The 23,798-nt window shown below is 37.4% G+C and overlaps 2 protein-coding genes across 4 annotated transcripts in view; one reads left to right on the forward strand and one right to left on the reverse strand.

Annotated features, from left to right (window-relative positions):
* Positions 1 to 7,362, forward strand: LOC107548584 (phosphatidylinositol transfer protein alpha isoform-like). The gene is made up of 12 exons (XM_016229323.1): positions 1 to 196; positions 1,430 to 1,460; positions 3,143 to 3,291; positions 3,438 to 3,529; positions 3,687 to 3,694; positions 4,086 to 4,160; positions 4,310 to 4,393; positions 4,470 to 4,547; positions 4,627 to 4,737; positions 4,940 to 5,062; positions 6,247 to 6,312; positions 6,486 to 7,362. Exons 1-11 carry the CDS (start codon positions 180 to 182, stop codon positions 6,292 to 6,294), a joined length of 816 nt encoding a protein of 271 aa, XP_016084809.1. The 5' UTR covers positions 1 to 179; the 3' UTR covers positions 6,295 to 6,312; positions 6,486 to 7,362.
* LOC107548582 (ARF GTPase-activating protein GIT1-like) overlaps positions 6,706 to 23,798 on the reverse strand; it is a 24,398-nt gene continuing 7,305 nt past the window's right edge. The window contains exons 5-21 of one of the 3 annotated variants that reach the window (XM_016229319.1): positions 23,703 to 23,789; positions 22,874 to 23,004; positions 22,239 to 22,333; positions 21,853 to 21,895; positions 21,380 to 21,406; positions 21,032 to 21,080; positions 19,310 to 19,382; positions 18,693 to 18,790; positions 17,089 to 17,200; positions 16,686 to 16,813; positions 15,034 to 15,186; positions 14,140 to 14,415; positions 12,187 to 12,264; positions 12,016 to 12,095; positions 10,745 to 10,909; positions 10,582 to 10,645; positions 6,706 to 10,494 (exon numbers count right to left, since the gene is read on the reverse strand). In XM_016229319.1, coding sequence (XP_016084805.1) covers positions 10,279 to 10,494; positions 10,582 to 10,645; positions 10,745 to 10,909; positions 12,016 to 12,095; positions 12,187 to 12,264; positions 14,140 to 14,415; positions 15,034 to 15,186; positions 16,686 to 16,813; positions 17,089 to 17,200; positions 18,693 to 18,790; positions 19,310 to 19,382; positions 21,032 to 21,080; positions 21,380 to 21,406; positions 21,853 to 21,895; positions 22,239 to 22,333; positions 22,874 to 23,004; positions 23,703 to 23,789 — 1,875 coding nt within the window. In that variant the 3' untranslated portion in view covers positions 6,706 to 10,278. The remainder of the gene's footprint in view (positions 10,495 to 10,581; positions 10,646 to 10,744; positions 10,910 to 12,015; positions 12,096 to 12,186; positions 12,265 to 14,139; positions 14,416 to 15,033; positions 15,187 to 16,685; positions 16,814 to 17,088; positions 17,201 to 18,692; positions 18,791 to 19,309; positions 19,383 to 21,031; positions 21,081 to 21,379; positions 21,407 to 21,852; positions 21,896 to 22,238; positions 22,334 to 22,873; positions 23,005 to 23,702; positions 23,790 to 23,798) is intronic. The other 2 variants (XM_016229320.1, XM_016229321.1) reach the window with 2 other exon arrangements.

A 23,798-nucleotide genomic window follows, 5' to 3' on the forward strand; every position in this document is an offset into this window, starting at 1 on the left:
TGTGGTTGCCGTGACGACGCGGCGCTCCTGGCGACATCTTTCAGGAAATGAATTTAAAGAAATGAGAAATCCAGGAACTTGAACTGAAACGAGTCACGGCGGGTTGGACCGAAGAGTCGAAGAATAAACGCTCTTTAAGTTCGTTTGAATGTTGGGCACGCGGAGCAGAAGGAGATAACATGCTGATAAAGGAATTGTAAGTATTTTAGTATGATTTCACTGCGCTGAAGTTTTGATGCCGCGCTGAACTTGACTCACGGGCGCGTGTTTGCTCACTTTCACCGGCTGCTGCTTAATAAAGTGGATTTATGTTGATTTTTGACTAATGAATTATGGATGTTTTTTTCGCTGTGCTAACTAGGTTATGTCAAATAGTCTCAAATTTAATCTACAGTCCTGTTTCGGATTATATTATTTATATTCCAGGCAATCCACACCAGCAGTTATAACGAGTCATCAGTTTATTTGCTTTACAAAGTGAAAGAAAAGGATGTAACCTCGTTTTGAAGTTACAGAACTGCTGAAGTTACTAACTGCAGGTAACGTTAGTATGAATGTGATTGTCACATGTTACCGTTTCGCCGGTCACGCCATGCACGGTTGTGTACGTCAGCGCGCGCTCAGACTCCTGTGCTGCAGTATACATATTAAGAGATTAAAGAAAAAGTCCTATTATGACATTAATGTTCATATAACAAGCAAGCTGAATTCTACCTGAGCTAAATGAGCTGTAAAATATTACATTAGACGTCGCTATGTTGACGTTATGATGTAAGTACTGCCATAATGGCTTTTTAATAATACTCGATGTTAACTGAATATGGTGATAAAGAACTTTTTAATTCGACAAGATTTCCAGCGTCATGGAAAACCTGAGAATTATCAGGGGATTTAAAAAAAAAAAACCCAGGAGGGGTTACATTGTGAGAAATAATCCTGGTTTTAAAAGATTAGTATGCTTTTGTTCACTTTTTTGGTTAACTTTTCATTTTGTGGCGTTTGGTTGTAATAACATTTTCTGCAGATTTAATTATTTTCAGTATGCAGAAATCTACCTTTTTGTTAGCTTTGGTTTGTGACCAGATATTTTACCTATATATATATATTAGTATCTTGTTCAAATTTGAGACCACTCAATAGAGTAAACTCATTATGAAACAATATTATCAGAACATTGCTGTTTCATGATCGCAAAGGTCAGGTTACTGAATAAAGCAACACCAGTTTTTAAAAACTAAAGTGCTCTGGTATTTATAAGATTAAGATTATTAGTGCAATTGTCTTCAGACGGTGAAAACAGGGCTTGTTGGCATTCCTAGAGGATACCAAGTTGTCAAGGAATTAAATGTGATTGAATGAATGAAAAGAGTTCAAAGGTTGCCTCATGTTATTTTTGCTGACTCAGTGGCCTTTCTCTTTTGTTTTTCAGTCGAATCGTCCTGCCCATTTCTGTTGAAGAGGTAAGTGCTTTTTACAGGTGTTTCTTTATGGGTTATATTTATTTTTAAAAAATCCATTTTAGTCTAGTCATAATTTGAAAAGTCCATCTTGAAGCTCATGGATGTATTGTTGGCATAATTCTTCCATTACTGGTTTTCCAGACTCCGCCCAGTTTCTTCTGTTGGGCCGGACAGTTTAGACATTGAAATGATTAATTGAAACCAATAGTCTGAGGTTTGTGGGAAAGTGGCCTAGTTAACTGCAGGCCTGTATATAGCAGACAAGGACAGACTGTAATTAATTGCTTATCAGACTTGATCAATGTACCATCTTTACTCCAGCTTACTAAGCAAAGGTTGAATTTGTTTTGTCCCTGTCATTTCTTGCCCTCCCTGTTGTAGTATTTGTTGATGTAGTCTGGTGTGTTTTTACCCTGAATATTTGGATGTCTTGTTCTGTATCTGTTGTGTTTGAATAAGAAATCATTTTTGAAGAAGTCAAATGTTCTTGTCTAAACGGCAGTAAAGGTTTGACGTGTAGTTGCATTCCTTTCTGTTCACCTGCGCAAAAGACCATATAATACTGACTGACAGAGAATTGAGACCCAACCAGCTGAAACGGGAAGCACCTAAAGGATGTTACATTCTGGAAGCTGGTTTTGTAGATATACCGAGTGTAGATGTGGTCAGAGGTGCAGTCTGCATCACTCATTTCTGTATGAGAGTCAGTAATGTACTCTGGTTTAATGATAATAAGTATAATTACGAAAAATGCACTGCACAGTATTTCAGTAGCTTAATATCAGCTATTCGCCGATATTTGAGTTTCTTTTAATCGGTATAACCGATGTTAGATATTTAATTGTGCATGTTTGTTTTTTCAATTTTTCTGTTTAGCTTACCAATGCTATCATCTAACTCTCACTTAAAGTTAAACTTAAAAAGCTATACATTTTATAACACCGTTAAATCTTTAACAAATCTCAAAATTAATATCCTTTTTTTTTATACTGTGCATTATAATGTTGTGATGCCTCAATTCGCTTGTAACATTAACGATTGTTGTTTTAATCTATTTAGACACAAATAGTAGCCTATAAATGTTTACATTTGCCATTTATCAATTATTAGTCATTATGTAAAAATAATTATCGACTATAGACAGAACTTTTCAGTTTTTTGTACTGTACATTATAATTTGAAGGTCTAAATTAATATGTAGTATTTAAAATGTATTGTTTAGTGTTTTATTTATGTAAAAATTTTATGGATTTTTAACATTAACGGTTTTACGTCATAACATTACTTAAAATTATCGGTTTATTTTCACGGTGAGAATTTTAATCAAATGTTTCAAATTTGTTTCTAAAATATTTTTCTACTCCTGCTGTTTATAGTGTTGGGCAGAGTTGGAGAACTAGAGATGCACGTACATTTCCTAGAAGCATTAGATGCCAGTTTCCCTCTTTTCTATCATCCGATTATAGGTTTTGAACTCTTCCTCTATAATTTTGTCAGTTTGTTTATGGCACACCAGCCTGTATATGGCTATTTGTTGTACTCAGCACTGTACGCAGCTATGACATGCAAATGCACTTGGCAGAATGCATTCATTTTCAGTGTGTTTTTGTTTTTCATTTAGAGGTGTTATACTGTCATTTCCATATGACCAAGTGAAGTTAACATTATTCTCTCATCCGCAGTACCAGGTGGGTCAGCTGTACTCGGTAGCAGAGGCCAGTAAGAATGAGACGGGTGGTGGAGAAGGGGTGGAAGTCCTGCAAAACGAGCCCTACGAGAAAGAGAATGGAGAGAAAGGACAGTACACACACAAGATCTACCACTTGCAGAGGTAATAATAATCATTAATTATTAATTATTCAGTACTGCAGTCGTAGGACCATGGTATTATAATTTTTTGTAAGGGCCATCTCATGTGCTGTCTTGAAACATAGTCTGTATCTGACAGATATGTCTATATCTCTCTGTCTTATGCAGTAAAGTGCCAACTTTTGTACGATTACTGGCCCCTTCATCTGCCCTGAGTATCCATGAGAAGGCCTGGAATGCTTATCCTTACTGTCGCACAGGTACCAGCCACAACAGCACAGCTTTACTGAATATATTACAGCAACTGTACATTCATACATGACTGGTCTATTAAACACAGAGCTCATAGGAATGATGAAATTCACTGCTGTGTTTTTCCTATTTTTCATGTGCTCACTACATCATTCATCACTCCAGTTCTTACGGTGAGTTTATGAGACACCTGTGTGTAATTAAAACGTATATTTATATTACTATTAATAATAATATGAATAATCAGCATTTTATTCTTCTATATCAGGTTTTAGTCTTATATATATATATACAATGCCTTTCATAAGTTGAAATTTTTGGAAGTCCAAGGCTGCAGTGTTAAATCAGTGTTCAAAATACATGTGTGCTGCTTATTTTTGTGGAAACGAGTTCTTTGATGGAGAGAACATTAAAAAAATAGCATTAATTTAAAATAGAAATCCTTTGTAACATTATAAATGTATTTACTGTGACTTTTGATCAATTTAACTAATTAAATAAAAAATTTAAAGAGACCCCAGATTTTGTCTGTGTATCAAATGTGTGTTGTGTGTGTATTTATAGAATGAATACATGAAGGACAATTTTCTAGTTATGATTGAGACATGGCACAAGCCTGACCTCGGTGAACAGGACAATGTGAGTAGACAGCCATTGTTATGCAGATAGATGCACAGCATAATTTAATTACGCAGCACCACAGTATGCAAAAAAATCAATATTGAATTGCAAGAAGCTGTGAGAATCTTGATCTTGTACACTAACCATTTTTCTTGTTTGTTTTGAAGGTCCATAAGCTTGACCCCGAACAGTGGAAGAAGGTTGAGGTGGTGCACATTGACATTGCTGACAGGTCTCAGGTGGACACTAAGGTAAGGAAAACTGAGGTTTTACTTTAGATGTATGATCAGACTTTGAGACATGCTGACATTTTCATCTTCTTCACAGGACTACAAACCAGACGAGGATCCAGCCACATTTAAATCACAGAAGACTGGTAGAGGGCCATTAGGACCTGACTGGAAGGTGTGTATGGTTTCATGAATCGTTTTTGGATAAATATCTCCAGTCATGTTTTTGATCGCTTTGTTCCTGTGTATTGCAGAAAGAACTTCCTCAGAAGAAGGACTGCCCTCATATGTGTGCCTATAAACTAGTCACTGTCAAGTTCAAGTGGTTTGGCCTGCAGAATAAAGTGGAGAATTTCATTCACAAGGTATAAATCTGTAAAATACCTCATGCTGTGTTCAGTGTGACTCACTTTTATATCAACAGAATGTCCGTTCTAACATCATAGAGGTGTGGTTTAGAAAAATAAACAGTTAGTGTTTGTTCAGTTTATTAGAGAGTTTGTGTGTTTAATAGTCTGATTTTAATGTGGTGACTCATGAAACATTGTTTGTTTGGTTTTACTTCAGCAAGAGAAGCGTCTGTTCACCAGCTTCCACAGGCAGCTCTTCTGCTGGTTAGACCGATGGATCCATCTGACCATGGAGGACATCCGCCGCATGGAGGAGGAGACACAGAAAGAACTCGATAATGTGAGTTCAGCAACGTTTTTAAACTCCTTGAACACGGTGAAGAACACAGTTTACCAAAATGATCTATAATGCTCACAGGTTTTAAAATAAGATGCAGTACAGGCTTATTGGGAACTAAAACTAATATAAACTTTTTTTGTTTCCAGCCCAGATATCGAAACATTTTTAAATCAAGAAGGATTTTCTAGACAAGTAAACATTTTTGTCTTGTTTTCAGAAAAAACAAGTCAAAATTGAGTTTTTGCTTAGAAAAAGCAAAATAATCTGCCAATGGGGTAAGCAAAATAATCTTATTTCAAACAGAAAACAAGATTATTTTGCTTGTTTCAAGCAAAAACTCACTTAATTTTGACTTGTTTTTTTTTCTTTTCTGAAAGCGTTTTTTGCAGTGTTGTTAATTGAAATAAAGCTGAAATAAAATATAAATATTCTATGAAAAAACTTAAAACTTTTTGCCTTGGCAACTAACTGAAATAAACGTTGAAGTATTAAAATTAATTATTACTATATTAATAGAAAATGAAGATCACTGAAGATCCTTGTTAATGATGCTATTCAACATTTCATCCGTATTTAGCTGCAGTCTGTAACTTTTTTTGTTCAAAATGTATATAATAAACGATTACACCATGAATCCATTTTCCAAACCTTGTTTTTGGCTTGTCCTGAATCACTACGGTACAATAATAATAAGTGTTATATTCTGACTATTTTATTTTAGTCGGGTAGGTACCGCTGCGGAGTAGCCTGCGTGATTCTTCATTGACATAAACAGAGAGAAGTATCTCCGGCTACAATGTTCTGCTGCAATACGCACGCAGTTCTGTTTATTAACCGCTAGAGCGCCAAAAATTACGGACTGCAGCTTTAAGGATTCACCAATATTAATGTTTTGTCTGATACCGATAAGATGATAATTATTTTAATGTTGTGAATAATTCATCAATAGAAGATATTGGAATTTATACGGTTTGTGCCTAAATAAATTCAAACACTTAACTTTAAGTGTAAGAATTTAAGCGGTATTGTGTATTGAAAAATATTAATTTTGAATTTGGCTAAAGATTACATTTAACAGTTTTAAGTTATTAATACAGTAGTGAAAGTAAAATGAGCATGCATAATTATTCCAATATTAATAATCCAATATTGACAAGTCTGAAATGGTCTTTTTTCTACTACAGATGCGAGAGAAGGATCCAGTGAAAGGGATGTCTGCCGCAGATGAATGAGGTGCTGCAGCTGATACTGTGAGTACAGCTCAACTGATGCTTTGTTTAAAATAACAGCTAAGCAGTTAATTTAATTATTATATATAAACTTTATTTTAATTATTATTTTCTTTATATGTTTTTCTTTATATTATCTTCTTTCTTTATTTTTGTTATTTAATTTTAATTTTTTTTCATATTTGTATTTTCAGATGTTGTATTGGAAGATGTCTCTGCTGCAGTATGATGGGCTGCTCTCTCTCTTCACTCCAGTAGTTTTTCTCTTTTCTTCACATCTGCACCCAGGACATCCCATCCAGAGGTGTTTCTTACACTAATAAATAGCAACATGTTTTTTCAACCCTTGTTTCTAACTTTTATTTTGAAAGTGTTTCATAAATATGTTTATCAACCTGTTTTTTTTTTTTTGCAAATTTGACCGACATCAGCACTTGTTCAAATAACCCCTCACTACCTGTATCACCAGCATGTTAACATGTTTCTCTAACAAACGTTTCCTCCCTTGATGTATTTGCTGCAGGTGTTATTTTCTATTTGTACAAGATGAAGCTGCCTCATGACAAATCACCACGAGTTTATGGTATTAGCGGGTTGCAGCTGACCCATTGTTACTCATAAGCCACTTTTCTCAGGACTTTTAGTAGATCTGAAAGGACTAAATTCTACTCATTTGGTAATGCCAGGTTTACAGTCATGACGTAACAAACTTGGTTTAGTTCAGCTGAATTTCCACACAGGATCTAGGGCATTAAATATAAATGTCATGTTGGGTTATAGATGTATTAGCACATGTTTTGGGCTATGCATTGTGCCTCTGTCATACAAGGTTTAATTATGAACTGTATTCAGACATTTAAATGGTATTCTGCTGTTCTGTTCCACTTTCTCCTTAGGACTCTGTGTTTATTGGGCTCGGATACAGTGTATTACTCGTTTCATAATTATGCCTCATGACCTGATAATGAAATTTAAAATAATTTATATTAATGTCTTTAGTGTGTATTCATTCAGTGGTCTTTGTTGTGTGCAGAGATATTGAGAACTCATTTAGTAAATAAAGTCGTTGCATTTTTTTTTTTTCTCACACGGATAGGTTTTTGGTAAACAGATTTTGGGGTTTACTTAGGGGTTATTGTGTATTTATGTCCAGCTTCCAGCAGTCTAAACGAGTCAACGCAAATAAACTCCACCAGCGATGTGTACTTAGAAGTCTGCAAGTAATTCAAATGTAATCTAGTTGCCTACCCAATACTAGTTGGATAAGGAACGGTGAACGTATAATGAAAGTTCTTTGTGAACGTAAGCACAGTCTGATTCATCTTTAAGACTTACAGGTGGTTAACAAAATTCTTTAAGTGGTAACTTTCTGAACTATTTGAAAACAAACCAGGCTTCCTATAAGTCGTCTTACACTGTTTTACTGGTAGAATGTGAACGGGTCAGAGTAAAATATTTCAATACAATAATGTTCAACCCAGTTCCCGCGGCCTTGTCAACCTTGGTACTTAGATATTTGTCAATTGGTCCAGAATGATCCTTTCCGTAAACGCTGAACTAAACCACAGCCATAAACTGAGGCTTTTTTTTTTGCGTAACACCTGTTTGTCTTTTGAATCTTGTTCTCTATTTGTGTTTTTCTGCATTTCATTTCTGTACATGCAATTAATTTGGTAAACACCCTGTAAAATACCATCATCGCCACAATTAAAATGCCAAACAAAGAACTCCTCACAGAAGACAAGGAACTTTTTCTTTTATTACAAATGTACAGCTTATGAGTCTTTATGACGCTTTAAATGATTTTGCTTAGTCTATTTCATTTCTATATTGTACAGGTAGCCTCTGCTAAACAATTTTCTCCCATCAGTTAATCTCTCATGTAAGAACCACGTGATAAAGAACAGTCATAAGAATAGTGCAGCCAGTATGACTGATCACGGAAGTGTGTTTGTGCATTAATCTATTTCAAAATAATTTCACCGGTGCATTATGTGAGCAATGTATGCATCTGCAGCAAGACGGCTGGGAAAAATCTAGACTACTCTGAAATGAATCAGATTTAGAGTTGGACATATAGTGAGTGTGCAATGACATCCTTTCTCAGAATGCTCTCTGAATTTAGTGCTTTATTAACTAATGGCCCAAACTCTTTCTCCCAAGTCATCACCACAGTAAACCATCCTGACATATTTAGTGTAAAATGAAGAATCTGGGGAAAAATTAAGCATTCACTGTTTTACTCACCATGTGCTTCTATAGTGTGGAAGAGCAAGACGCCAGTCACATGATTACTGATTAAAGTCAGTCTAGCAGATGTGCAAAGGCAATGATCAAGAGATTTTCAGACAATCTGTTTTGACACGTTATCAGGGGACGCTAGCATTATCCCATTCCCCAAGTTAAAGAAACAAAAGGCAAGAATGAAAAAATGGCTTAACTTAAAAGGCTGGTGGGTAAAACCGATATGGAAAACAACAGGACGTTTAAGGCGTCTAAAATGCAAAGTAACTGTACAACAAATACTTGGTTTGATCACACTCACACACACACAGATGTTCATCTTCATGTGCGTATGTACTGGAAGCTCCCGTTCAACTCAGCCATGAACATCAACATAGCGAGGGACTGGTTTCCCACAATTCTCAACAAGTGACACAGACCACCTCGACGGAATGTGACTTCACTGGTCCTGATGCAGCAGATGGACATCCTCACCATGACATGACGCGTTTTCCCTGTGACTGTATGTGAAATGTTAGTGATGAGAACATTGATAGTGGTCATCTTCAACCATCAACATTCACAGGCTCGTAGCTTATAAAACATAAGGATCTTCTTACATTAATAACCATTAACTACACATATACTCAATTAAAAAAAACATGAATTATAAACAACAAAGAAATCCAATATTCTCAAAAGGAAAACAAAAAAAACACCTGGTCCTGAAGTGAAAACTCCACCAAACTGACAAAAAAAAAAAAAAAGGCCATTCGATTATGTGCAGAAAGTGAACATGTAGTCCTAAAGTGATGGTTTTGTCCTAACCTAATAAGCTAAAGACAATGTGATGATTGTGCACATTTGCATTGTTCTGATACCAAAACCCACTAACGGAGGGATTGAGATGAGATGAACATTTTCTGTACACCAACCCCGACTGCTGTCTTTGTGCTCGAAGACGGAAAAAAGAGGGATCCGTAACTGTAGTGTCATCACTCCCCTCTGCTCCTTTGGCTAGTGTTCGATGCACTTCGACAAAAAAAAAATGTAGTATACATAGTAAAACACTGTGTGAGTGAACCAGTGCTTCTACCACTGGAGGACGGGAGTATTCTGGTTAGTTTTTACAGGTTATGGTTCACCCCTGTTAATGTTCGCAAAGCTGTGATTTCCACCAAAACTAAATGAAACAAAAATCAAAAGACGACGTCAATAATTGTAACAATAATACAAAACTTAAGTCATAATCATTAAAATAACTCCAGTGTTGTTGTTTAAAGTCAGTACATTTGTCCCAAGAGAAACAGGCCAATGGAGCGGCACTTAAAAACACAAAATCAATCGAAAGACAGAGAGAGAAAGGAAAAATTGAAAATAAACGATTTAGGAGGAAGGTTTCTGGTTCTCTGATGGTTAGGAGTGCTTGTGTGTTTCACAAAGAAAACCAACAAGTAGCCACCCATGCGCTAGCAGACCATCAGCACTGAATTGTGGGTCTGCCTCTGTAGTGTTGTTATATTTAGATGTGTAAATGAAAGAAGATCCTCCAGAAATACTGAAATGAGAGAAGAAAAGGAGTGTAAGGAAAAGCAGGCCTCTCCATTCGGCTTCTCCCAAACATCTCTGCGTCCGGTAGGCCGCAGCTTGATTCTTTTCCCATCTTCATCTAGCTGACCAACGATTCCCAGTCGTCAGTTTTTACTCTTTTCTCCGGTTTCTCAGTCTCTGCCCCTGCCCAGTGGACCCCGGTGTGCCGGAGGGTCACTGTTTTTTCTCTCGGGTGGTGATGGTGACCAGCTGCTTGGCAGCTTTGGCGATGTCGTAGGCGCACTGGATGACCTGCTGGGTGAGGAGCTGGTAGTCCACTGTACTGGCCGACGAGTCGGAGGGTGCCGCTTTACGACACTCCACCTGCAGGCGGGACGCACTGGCCGCCAGGAGCTTCAAGGAAGAACGTACTGCATCTAGCACTGGCCTCTGAGAGAAGCAGACAGAGCAGAGAGATTTAGTACGTCTGGCTGGATTTCCTGAGGCGAAGTATTACAATATGACGCATTTATTTACCTTGGGAAACAGCGAGGCCATTTCTGTCACAGCTAAGTGGATTTTCTCTGAGCACGGCACAAAACTGCAACCAAAGAGATTTCAACTCTCCATAATAGTATGTTTCTATTAACTGTAGCAAAATGACTTTACATTCAGCTTGAGGGGTAACAGTCCGTCATACCTGTCGTGTTTAAACTCCTGTGCAGCTCTCAGGAGCTCCTGGATGTTCTTGGTGACCTGCTCGGTTTTGAGGATGACGTCCTCTGTGCAGGGCAGCGTGGGGTCCGGCTCACTCTCTGTGTCTTCCACATCCCCCCTGCTGTCCTCCTCACTGCTGCGGCCCACACTACCACCCAACATTATAAAAAAAATAACACACACACACATGAACACACAAGCACAAGCACGCATACTAAAAACACTAAAATTTCCATGCTCAAAGAAAGAAATGTATTGCCAGTTATAAAGTTACAACAAATAATTAAAAAATAAGACAAATATGTTTTTTATATTTTACATTAAAAATTATAACAATAATATTTATTATAATAACTATTAGTTATTTAGTTAATTAGTTAAAAATAAACTATTATATTGTATATGATATGGGATAATGGTATTTTTAGAAAACAAATATCACTATTGTATTATTAATATTGTAATATCCTGTACTGTATGTGGAATATTTTTTATTAAGAGTACTAAAAATACTTTTATTAAAAGTACAAAAAAAACACTACAATAAAAGAATAATTAGAATAAATTTTAAAAATAAGTATTTATTTTTTTAACTGTGAAATAATAAAAAAGATTCATAATAACATAAAAATATTGTTTTTATAATATATATATATATATATATATATATATATATATATATATATAAATCCTGTTCAATAAAAAGAATCTAACATGAAATACAAATGAAATTAAAATATTAATTAATATAAAAAAACATGATTATTAAAAGTACAATAAAAACACTGAATAAATGAATTATAGATAATTATAAAAATAAAATATTTATTTTTGTTACTGTGAAATAAAAAATAATTAATAATATGCAAATATATATTATTTTTATAACATTACTTATTTTTCAGAAGACAAATATATTACTCCTGCGCAGTAAAAAAAAGTCTAACATTAAGATGACAATATTATTATTATACAAATTAATATTATTTAAATATTATGATTACACAAATTTACATATCAATATGTAAATCAACGTTAAAATTTAATAATTCATCAAATTAATCATTATTATATTCATATATTAAAAGTACAACAATAGCACTACAACAGCAATATTTCTTTTCTTAATTTCTTAAGACAGTACTCAAGTTTATTTTTCGTTTTTATTACTTTTATTACAAATGAATTGCTGAAAACCTCTGAAAAAGACTCTGAACCTGGTGTGCTTTGTTTTTAACGGTAGCTTGCACTCACCCAAGGGAGACGTCGTATGTTTGAGAGTTGTCATAGTCACTATCAGGTCCACTCCAATATTTCTCTCCCGCTTTTGGAGGCTGGACAAGACAAACATGCGCAGAAGTCTGTTACACACCACAGTCTGTAACTCACATATCAGTGTAGATATGAATGGAAAGAGGCACTCACATTATATCGGCCGTCAGTGGAGGCTGACAGGTGCGGTCCTCCGTAGGGGGTGGGACCCGTAGGAGCGCCCTTTCGCACCTGAACATGAGCAGAATGAGATTAACAGGAGGAGAAAAGCTGACAGACAGTCAGCAGGCAGAGGATGGAAAAGAGAGAAGCAGCTTTGATAGTCATTTCTGCTCAGGACTGTTAGATGTAAGAACATTTGCGGCAAAACTGCTATACTGACGACTGTAATTCAGTTAGACACAAGTAACTTAGTGTAGAGGTTTTCAAAATTGCAGAAAAGCAAGATTCTACAATAAGCTCAAAAGCAAAACTGAATTAATGCAATAACATCCACTTCTCTAAACTAATGAAAACACTAAAAATAGACACGCACAGTTAATAAAACAGGCACAACGGTGCATCCCAAATACATTACCCACAACTAATAAAACAAAATAAGTCTATACTACACTGTCAGCAATGACCCCCAAAATGGGATATTGCATAATCAAAATGGCGTTTTTGCATAATTGCAAAAGCAATTAAAGCAAATCAAAACAAGGCATTCAAAAGATATTAAAATACATCCTAAAGATCTATGAATATCCACAAACAGAGGACGATTTCTCATTTCAGAGCTGTCTGGTGAAGCACAACAAAATTGCTGCACACTACAAGAAATCATTAAGCGTTTGATATGTGCCATGCAGATCAACTCGTTTGAGTTTCACTAATCAGGCAACCATCAATCAGTTTTCTACACATTCCAGACATGTCACATTGCACAAGACAAGCATATCTCTCAACGAGAGCCTCTCTTGGCATATCAACCATCTCAAGAACGATACAATGCAATTCATGCCACTTCTATCTTCCTATGCTAAATAGCTTGTGTCTCAAACTGTATTGAGCTGCCTTGCTACGCAACATGTTTAAGCATTAGAGGCAAACCTGGTATTAACATGCATTCTGGGTGAGCCATAGACAGACTGTGACCAGGTTTTGTTCAGAGGGTCTATGATTTTGTGATAATATGAACCACATTAAAAAAATAAAGTCTGCATGGTGATAAAGCTAAAGAATTTTAAAAAGTATAATAAAAATAAAAAAACATTTAAAACTTACAAAATAACATTTCTGCTTGTTAATGAAGCTAAAAAGTAAATAAATAAATAATGTTGCATGTCAATAAATGTAATTTAAGAAAAAAAAATGAAAATGAAAAATAAAACAAAAATGCTAACAATTTTGGAAGTAGTTTATGATCAAGAAAAAGAAACAAAAAAAATTAAATACATATATGATACATTTTTTAAATCTTCCAAAATAAAGTTTCTGTACATTGACATAATTAGTGAAAATTTGGGAGTAGTTTGTGAGGAAGCCAAAGAATAAAAAATTTAAATAATAATAATAATAATGCTCCCTCAAAATTTAATTTCTGCACGGTGATAGCTAATAAAAAAATACTCCCTCAAAATTACATTTGTGCATGTTGATAGCTAATAAAAAAATATATATATATATTTATGTAAAAAAGAAAAGTAACGTTAAAAAAAGAACCAGAAATAAAAATGAAAATGCTAATAAATTTTGGAGTAATTTGTGAATTTACGTAGGTGTACTTAAGATATTCACAAACAGCACAGTCCACTTATGATCAAATCATTGATACCAGGTGTATAAGAGACCCACGATGCTCAAAAATGCTGTCGATTTGGGCAGCACACTGAGTTTTTAGACAGCCAACCTCTAGAAAAAGAGAGGCGTTATCAGGGTAGGAACTAGGAAGTGCTCCTGTTTGGCCATAAGGTGGCGGTAGAGAGCAGTGAGTAAGAGTGGAAGCAGGTGCTCCAGGCAGCAGCAGCACACCAGTGTGGGCTGAGGTAAGCAGAGGGAGAAAGAGAGCCCAACAGGAAAAGGAAGTTTAAAAAGATCAGGCCGGCCACTAATGCTCAAACTTACGGGGCTGAGAGGCTGCAGGCGGCCCGTCAGGGGGTCCAGGGCTGGGGTGAGAGCTTTAGGGGTGGTCCCCACGGGCTCATACATAGAGAAGGCTTGTCTATCCCGGCGGAGGGGGGCAGACGAGGGTGTGTTTAGGCTGGAGTCTCCACCTACCCCTCCGCCCGTACCCCTTACCCCACCAGGCCACAGCCCTGAGCCACCACCCCCGGTCAGAGAGCCCCTGGCCCCAGCCTGGGCCCCCCGCAGCGTGCGGTTCTCCGTCTGCATCCGCGTGATCTACAGGGATGGAGGGGCATCACCGGGAGTCACACACACACATACACAAACACAAGGACCAAAGAAAACACAACAGTTGCAGTGTGGACGGTTAAGTCATGCCGGGGCTGATAAAATGGGGTTGTTCTGATGGACAGGAAGTTTAAGTTTTTCTGAACAAGGAGGGGCTTCATTCTCAGTGGGAAGAGCATGGTATAAGATATCTAAATTTTTTTTTTTAAGTATGGGGTCAGTAATTTTTTTAAGTAATGAATACATTTAGTAACTGCTGAAAATTTCCTTTTGTCATTACAGAAATAAATGTAAATATATTCAAACACAAAACAGTTATTTTACATTGTAATAATATTTGACCATATTTGTTTTTTATAGTTTTACTGTATTTTTGATCAAATGAATGCAGCCTTGATGAGCATAAGAGAATTCTTTTTAAAAATATTACTGACCCCAAACATTTGAGCAGTAGTGTATAATAATACTGTTCTGCTCTGTTCGATGGTTTGGGATCAGTATGTGTAATGGTGAGCTGTAGTTTACGACAGCATTTCATTTCTATCTGTGTGAAATTGTAATCATTTTAAAACAAAGGCACAGTTTTAATCCAGTGGGTGGGCATACCTCCTTCTGAAGCCTCCGCAGCTCTTCACTCAGGTTGTTGTTGACCTTCATGAGCTGCTGAACTTTGGCCTCTGAGGAGGCCAGTGCTTTCTTCACCTCCAGATACTCCTGTAGTGTGATGGGCCCATCTGACAGGTCCGACGAGTCCATGCTCTGATTAACACAACACAAACCACCAATCAAATCACAATACACTGTTAATGAACAAACAGTAAAGGGTAACAGGTTTGAAGAGAGAGCTTTTTTCCTAAACGATATGCACAATTACAAATTTCTTTAATTTATTGTAGTATTTACGCTACTGTTCAAAAGTTTGGGGTCAGGAAGATTTTTTTTTTTTTTTTTAAAGAAATTAATATTTTTTTTCAGCAAATCACAATACACTGTTAATGAACAAACAGTAAAGGGTAACAGGTTTGAAGAGAGAGCTTTTTTCCTAAACGATATGCACAATTACAAATTTCTTTAATTTATTGTAGTATTTACGCTACTGTTCAAAAGTTTGGGGTCAGGAAGATTTTTTTTTTTTTTTTGAAAGAAATTAATATTTTTATTCAGCAAGTATGAATTAAATATATCAAAATGACAGTAAAAACTTTGACATGTAACAGAAAAACTATTTTAAATAAATGCTGCTCTTTTAAACTTTCTTTTCATCAAGACTGGAGTAATGGTTGCTAAAAATTCAGTTTGCCATAACAGAAAAAATTACATTAAAATATATTAAAATGGAAAACAGTTATTTTAAACTGTAATATTATTTCACATTACTGAATTCTTTTGACTTCTTTAAAAAAAAACTCAAAAACTTTTGAACAGTAGTTTAAATATAAGTCAAAAGATCCCACTTCAAATCTATAATATATCCTCAAATATCAAAGTTTTTTTTTTGCCCGTTTATCATTTCACATGCAAAAACATTATGTTCAATCTCTTAGAAAACTAACAGCACAAGTGATGATTTTAGGTATCACTGATGCCTATATGCATATATATATAAACCTACCATTAATATGGAGATTTTACATAACATTATTATAAAGCATATTGAATAGATAACATAAAATTATATTTTCATACAAAAACCACAAAAAGTAGCTATTTTAAGATAAAAATGAATAACCGTACAATATAACCAACAGTAGTGCTACTGGAGAAGGTTTTAAACCCCACATTCCTCAATGGGGTTTACTTTGTGCTCTCCTACACTCAGCCATGTCACTTCCTGTTTGTGGACTGAGCATGCTCAGACACAGCATCCTGTCTTCAGCTGCAGAACAATAGCTTCACTGATCGCAGCCTTGAAAACGGGGATGATGTCATTCTGCAAATATGAGGCAGGGCTGCTGCTTCTGCTGCTCTTCCAGCGGTGCATGCTGGGACATGACAACACTGGATTCTGTATTACTGAAAATACTAATTTGCTGGTCTGGCAAAACCAAGATCAACATTTACCAAGGCCTAACCTACAGTACAAGACATTTAAAATCTTATCTGAGCTTGTTTCTCCAAAGGTTTTAAGATGCTCCTCAACTTAAGTAGATTCATTATTAAGAACGATGGACATCTAGATGGATGAACACAAATCTTCAACTTTCAATCTTTTCCTCAGGTAAACACACAGTAAGCGGGTAAGGGTTTGATGAGCTCACCTTGGCCCGGTTATTGCGCTGGGTGTTGTTGTTATTCTGTGCAGTTAGCTCACTGTCTGTGTCTTCATCAGACGCTACGCTGTCATAATCATGTTGGTCATCATCCTCCTGACTCAGATCCAGCGGGTCTGAAAAACAATAACCACAAAAACAAAAGATAACATCATTAATATGAGGAGCCACTGAGAGAGTGAGAAACTACACTGGCTTAGCTACAGTGGGGAAAAAAAGTATTTAGTCAGCCACCAATTGTGCAAGTTCTCCCACTTAAAAAGATGAGAGAGGCCTGTAATTTTCATCATAGGTATACCTCAACTATGCGAGACAAAATTAGGACTGAAGCTGTGTTATTGATGTTCCCCTAAAATCTCAAAGTTAGAGAACTGCAATGTCGGCGTCTCACCTGTGGGGCTTGTCAAGCCCTTTCCATGCTGCCGTCGCTTGGCATCACTGAGAATGTCGATAATAAGGGTGGCAAATTCTCGTGCGTTAAAGCGAGCCAATTTCTGCCGCCCCTAGAAATGACAAAAAAATTAAATTATATATATATATATATATATATATATATATGTACATAAATACTTATGCTTATTTATACATAATATTATTCATATAAAAAGGATCAATTAAATTGATCAAAATTGACAGTAACATGTTTTACATTGTTATAAAAAATCTTTTTATATGATAAATGCTGTTCTTTTGAACTTTCTATTTTTACATTACAGCATATCATACCCCTTTTTTAACATTAATAATAGGAAGAAATGTTTCTTGGGCACTAAATCAGCATATTTGAATGATTTCTGAAGGGTCATACGACACTGAAGACTGGTTGCTGAAACTTCAACTTTGCCAAGTTGGAATAAATTGCAACTTAAAATATTAAAAGTAATATTAAAATAAAATATTAAAAATTATATTTTAAAATACATTCCAATAGAAAACAGTTATTTTAATATTCTACAATATTACTGATTTTACTGTGATCAAATAAATTCGGCCTTGATGGGCACTTTACATTAAATAAATGTACCAATCCCCAATTTTTTTAATGATAGCATAAATCATTAATATGTTTAAAAAAAAAGAATACAGACCCATATTAAATCTTCTGAATGCCACATTTTTGCACAGACATTTGGGCAAAATCTGTGAAATTCTGAAGAATAGATTAAAACTTTGTAAAATGTGTACTAGACTAAAGAGTACTACACACTTTTTAGTAACAGAAAATATTTAAAATTAGCCTATTCATAAACATGAAAGATGTGGTGGACGTGTAGATTTTTATGAATGATTTCTGTACAGGAAATCTTTTTACAGGAGAGCTTTTCCGTAGAGCTCTGCAGGTTTCAAATTTGTTAATTTTTCCTAAACTAAGTTTTATTTAAGCACTTAGTCGCTCAGCAATACGTATGGTATTACAGAACTGTCCATTCTGGTAGAGGGCGACTTGGACATGTTAAATACTGGAAAACACTGCCACATCAACAGTTCAGTGTTCCAACTCTTGACCACTGGGTGTGCGTGTGCCTCCTCCCATCATCTCGTTCCATGTCTCAAATCCTCATGTATACGCAATAGAACAGGAAATTCTCAGCCTGGCCAATCAGCCCGCAGGAAACGTACCCTTGAGTAAACGCACTTAGTGGTCTCGCTGTATAAAAGAACTATTTCAAGCAGTGGTACAGAGAGGGTCATGCGAGGATGCCAGTGGAAACGCTGAGGGGGAGGGAGCCGCTGCGTGTCTGCAGCAGTTACGCAGCTGGAAAACATCCATTTGTTGGTTTGCCGCCCAAACCTGAGCCTCAGATGTTTGCACAATCACAAAATGTCTATTTTTAGCCCCATGTCGTCTGCACCCCAGATATCATCTCTCCTTTGTGCCTCCATCAAAAACGGGCCAGCATGGAATTGACAGGCACTTACGCAAGGGGGCAGCAGGAGCGGAAAACCTCCTCTCAAACATACTTCAAACACATCCTCTAAAATGCTGTGCGTTACCTGGTTGCGTGTCGCTGAGTATTCAGGGTTGACGGGTAAGAAGGGGACGGCGCTCCGTTCAGTCACAAGTGTACTGTGGTTCTGAGTTGTCAGCCACACTGGGAGAAACAGAATGGACACATATAAACAAGACAAATATAAACAAACAGACTCCGATGTCCTAGCTCTGAGGTTTCAGAGAGTTCGGATCTACCCCTCCCGTTCAGTTTGTGTTTATGTGTGCGTTTGGCCCCCTGCCTCGCTCGCAGCCCTGCTTACCATCAGAATCCCAGTCTGCCACCCCAGCATGCTACCTCTTCTCCTCAACAACCAGGAACGGGAGTAGAGAGAGAGAGCGAGAGAGAGAGGAGGAGGAGAGAATTCCTGCGGCACTCCCTCGCTCTCGCTCCCTTTCACCCTCCTTTCCATTTGGCGTCTCTCTCCCTCCCTTCTCTACAAGCTGAATGCACTGCTGAAGTCCTTCTATAGCCAGTGTTTATACAACACACCGATAACTGCGTCTCCAGGGACACGGATACAACTGTCCCCTTGCCTCCGGAACGCTCCACAACTACTTTAGGGAAAGAGTGAGAAGCAGGGAAAGTTGGGACAGGAACAGATGGGGGTTTGAGTCTTACCTGCATCGTTCTCTCTACGGTCCACTTCATCGTACACATCCATAGCCAGCTCCTCGAACAAACGGTTATTTAACTGCATCCACACACACACATCAGTATGTGGTATTCAAATTCAGACATGGAGGGAAAAAAACAAAAACTGAGCACACACACAACAGGAAGACATCAGTGAGAAGACAAAACAAAGCAACATGCTCTAACAAGGCACTAAATAAAGATCAAATGCAAGCTAAGGGAATTCAAAGCAACTGCTAAATTTATCTACTGAATTTCTAAGCATTTGAAGAATTTATCAACCATATTCCTCTAAAATCTCTCAAAGAGCCTAACCAGGATTCCTGTGGCAAGTAATTCATATGGCCACACTGAATTCTATAACATTGTGATACAACACAATCATAGTCAATAAGAATGTTTTATATTTATGTGGAACAAAATTTTGGACCAATGAGATTTTAAGGTGGGCGGAGCTTCACAGTGCAATAATATAGGAATAAAAACCAAATGACCAATAAAATGTCCTGTTTACTTGGCAGAGCTGGTTAAGGCAGAAACTTGGAATTAAAGTCCACATGAAATCAACGACCCTATTTACTTTGTTAGTGCACATCACTAGTCTTGTGGTGAATAATTAATCCAGGGGTGGCCAGACTCAGTCCTGGAGGGCTGGTGTCCTGCAGAGTTTAGCTCCAACCCTAATTAAACACACCTGAACCAGCTGATCAAGGTCTTACTAGGTATACTTGAAACTTCCAGGCAGGTGTGTTGACACAAGTTGCAGCTAAACTCTGCAGGACACCGGCCCTCCAGGATCAAGTTTGGTTACCCCCGAATTAATTATTCAGTATTCCATTTTACTCTGAAATATGTCACAATAAGTAATTTCAGTCAAAACTTCCGTTTGACAGACTTTGGACTTTATAGGGATAGTTCACCAAAAAATTAAAATTCGTTCAACTTCAGAACACAAATTAAGTTATTTTTGATGAAATCCGAGAGCTTTCTGACCCTGCATAGACAGCAATACAAATAAAACATTCCCAGGACCAGAAAAGTTTTTGAAATTTTACTCTCATGAATGGCAGCGGACGGTCACAAGGAAAAGAAGAATGGTTGAATAAAGTCATTATTTTTGTTTTCTTTGCACAAAAAAAAAATATTCTCGTAGCTTTGTAAAATTACAGTTGAATCACTGATGTCACATGGACTATTTTCACAATGCCCTTACTACCTTTCTGGGCCTGGGAACGTTTCAGTTGCATTGTTGTCTATGCAGGGTGAAAAAGCTCTTGGATTTCATCGAAAATATCTTAATTTGTGCTGATGAATGAAGGTATTTCGGGTTTGCAATGACACAAATTTTTAATGACAGAATTTTCATTTTTGGGTGAACTATCCCTTTAAGCTCAAAGTATATTTCGTTATGCTAGGGGTATGTCTACAGTGCATGTCATGTAAACTTCATCATCAGCATAAGTGGCAACACTGACCGGCGGCCAGTGGTTTTACAGTTGAAAAAGAAACATACAGAAAAACAAGACAGCCGTGTTGACAAGCACTTGTGTCAGGGGGTTAGGAGACACATACAATTCAAATCAAACTGAAATACACTTTGGAATTTACATGGAAAAGCTTTTATCACTTGTTGCTTTCAGTTGTGCCCGTCTAAAAACTCAAATTCCCATAATTCTCTGTAGCAGCTCAGTAACCTGCATCACTCACCGCTTGAAGCTTCTTCTTGGCTGCCTTGGCCAGTTCAGAGAGGTCCAGGCTACGCAAAGACAAAGACAGACACAAGAATAAAAGGATGCTGGAGGCATGCGGACAGAGAAAGATGAGGAGAGAGGAAAAAAGAGAGGTGGATGAATGGATGGATGAAGTGTGGTGTAAGGGATGGGACAGCCAGAAAAGATGAGGCGGAACAGGAGTGTTTTTTTAAATTAATTTAATTCTGACCGAATTTTGATCCTGCCTCATCACTCCAGTCACCCACACCCAGATGAAGGCATGTGAGAAAGAAAGAGAGCAGGGTTTATGGAGAGGGGGGTGAGAAGAGAGAGAAAGAGATACCTCTGCGTCGGGCACTTAGGGCGAGCTCTGCCTCCAAAAGCGCAGCAAGATGGAGAAAACAGAGAACGAGTGAGCGAGCGAGACCGAAAAGTGAGCAGAAGATAGATAGAGAGAGAAAGAAAAGGGATAGACCCCATATCAACACTCCTTCTGGACAGGTCAGTAAAGGTCATTCAGCTGTGGTGCATTTGAGGTAGTCAGCGCTACAGAGGTTGAGGACACTCTGCTCTAATGCAAACTGATTGACCGTGTGGCGCAACCTGCTGGCCAGCACACACAAATACACCCGCTGCTAATTGATCTTTGTACACTGTATCTACCCTTTATAGGCAGCGATACGGAAAAGATTTGAGAGAGGATATCATGACAGTAATAAATAAAACTGCACTGATGAGCTTCAATAATTGTACACAATGTTTTTTCTATTATGAATCAAACAAATGCAAAAACACTCTCATACACAAACAATGTACCTGTCTGCCATCTGAGGGATGATATAATGACCGTTCTTGTGATCTGCAAAAACAGACACAAGAAAAACTATGTTAAAAGTGTTCATCCTCAATTGGGCGGACAGATTGGTCTGTTTCACACCACACACACACATCCAGGACATATTTATTTTGATGCCCAAATTAACAGGTTACAGTTTTCACACTGCCTGTGTAAGCCGCACAGCAGAAGCTTTGGTGTAATAAGAGTTTCAGCGCCGAGTCTATTTTTGTGTTGAAAGCGCACTGAACTCTGCAGAAAACCTGTTAATCAACACTCTTTGCAATTTAAACATCTATAAGGCAGCACAATATGCATTATGGCCATTATTCAAGGAAATACTATAAAACAGGTACTCTGAGCTCACCTGGGCGACGTCCACAAAGATAGAAGGCTAGCCTGTCTGTAAGCTCATACTGACACTCTACCAAGCGCTCGGCAAGCTCCACGTGACCTGCTTGCCTGCAAGAGCAAAGTCACATTACAAACCAAAGACACTAGATCCTTTCAAAAACATTAGCTAGACAAATGGAGTGGAAGAACGTCAGACCGACAGAACTATAAAACGACAGAAAGAACGACAGGACAGCAGATAGAACAAGATAACAACTGACAGACAGAGAAATAAAATGGCATACAGAGAGGTAGAACATTAGACAGACAGACAGACATGATATGATATAGATGAATAGATGGCTATGATATGGTATGATATAGATGGATAGATATTTATGGATGGATGGATGGATGTGATATGGATGGATAGATAGATCGTTAGATATGATACAGATGGATAGATGGACAGATAGATGGATAGATATGATACAGATGGATAGATGGACAGAGATAGATAGATGGATAGATGGATAGATGGCTAGATCGATAGATAGACATGATATAGATGGATGGATGGATGGATGGATAGATATGATATAGATGGATGGATAGATAGATAGATAGATCAGTGCCGAGGGTCTAGTGACTTCTGCATTTTGTATTTACCGGGCATAGTCTATAGGTGTGCGGCCATTGATATCTGGAGCTCCTGGGTCCGCCCCGTACACCACTAGCAGTTCGGCCTGCAGAACCTGCCCCGCTTTGGCGGCCACATGTAGAGGGGTCGTGCCCTTTTCCTGTGGAGGGAACATCAGGCATGTGACAGGCGCTGTTCACTGTGCTCTTTTCAAATTTTGGAACGTCGTTATGCAAGTAATGAAATCAGATCTGTTTTTTTCAGACAATCTATATTGTTTGCCACAGTAATAACATTAGAGGCAAGAAAGAACATGAAACTAGAAATATTTTGGTTTTGGAAAGTATTCGTGCTTTGGATCAGATTTGTCAACATACATGCCAGACCAGTATGTGGCACTGTAATTCTGCCACAGAGATACACTAAAAACAGAGAAGACTTGGACTATGCACATAAACCTTGCACGCGGTATACAAACAAACATGGAACAATACATTTATTAATCTGTGTTAATATTAGTTAATAGAAAGACAATCGTTCAGTGTTTGTTCATGTTGTTGTTGCTGTTACGTGACGTAGCGGTGTCTGACTAGGGGCCATAGTGACGTGGGGTGATGACATCATCGTTTCACAAAATATACAGATTGGCTGTACACACGAAAACGCAAGGCTGTCGTTTTCGTTTTTATCCACTCTGGGACCCAGTTAAAAAAAAAAAAAACACCGGATCCGTCTGGACGAAACCATACAAATTTTTTGCGTATACAGCTAAACGCGTCTCCGTGTGGACGGGCCTTAGTTATGATGTAGAAAACCTGACAGAACAAAGACAGAACTGTGAGAGATGGCAGATCTTACCGGGTGAAAGAAGTTGGCTTGTGCCCCCAGTGACAGCAGCCGTAAACACGTCTCCAGACTTCCTGTCCGCACACTTGAGTGGAGTTGCTGCAGGCA

This window comes from Sinocyclocheilus grahami, unplaced genomic scaffold, assembly GCF_001515645.1.
Source record: "Sinocyclocheilus grahami isolate Dianchi unplaced genomic scaffold, SAMN03320097.WGS_v1.1 scaffold350.1, whole genome shotgun sequence".
NCBI classification, from domain to species: domain Eukaryota; kingdom Metazoa; phylum Chordata; class Actinopteri; order Cypriniformes; family Cyprinidae; genus Sinocyclocheilus; species Sinocyclocheilus grahami.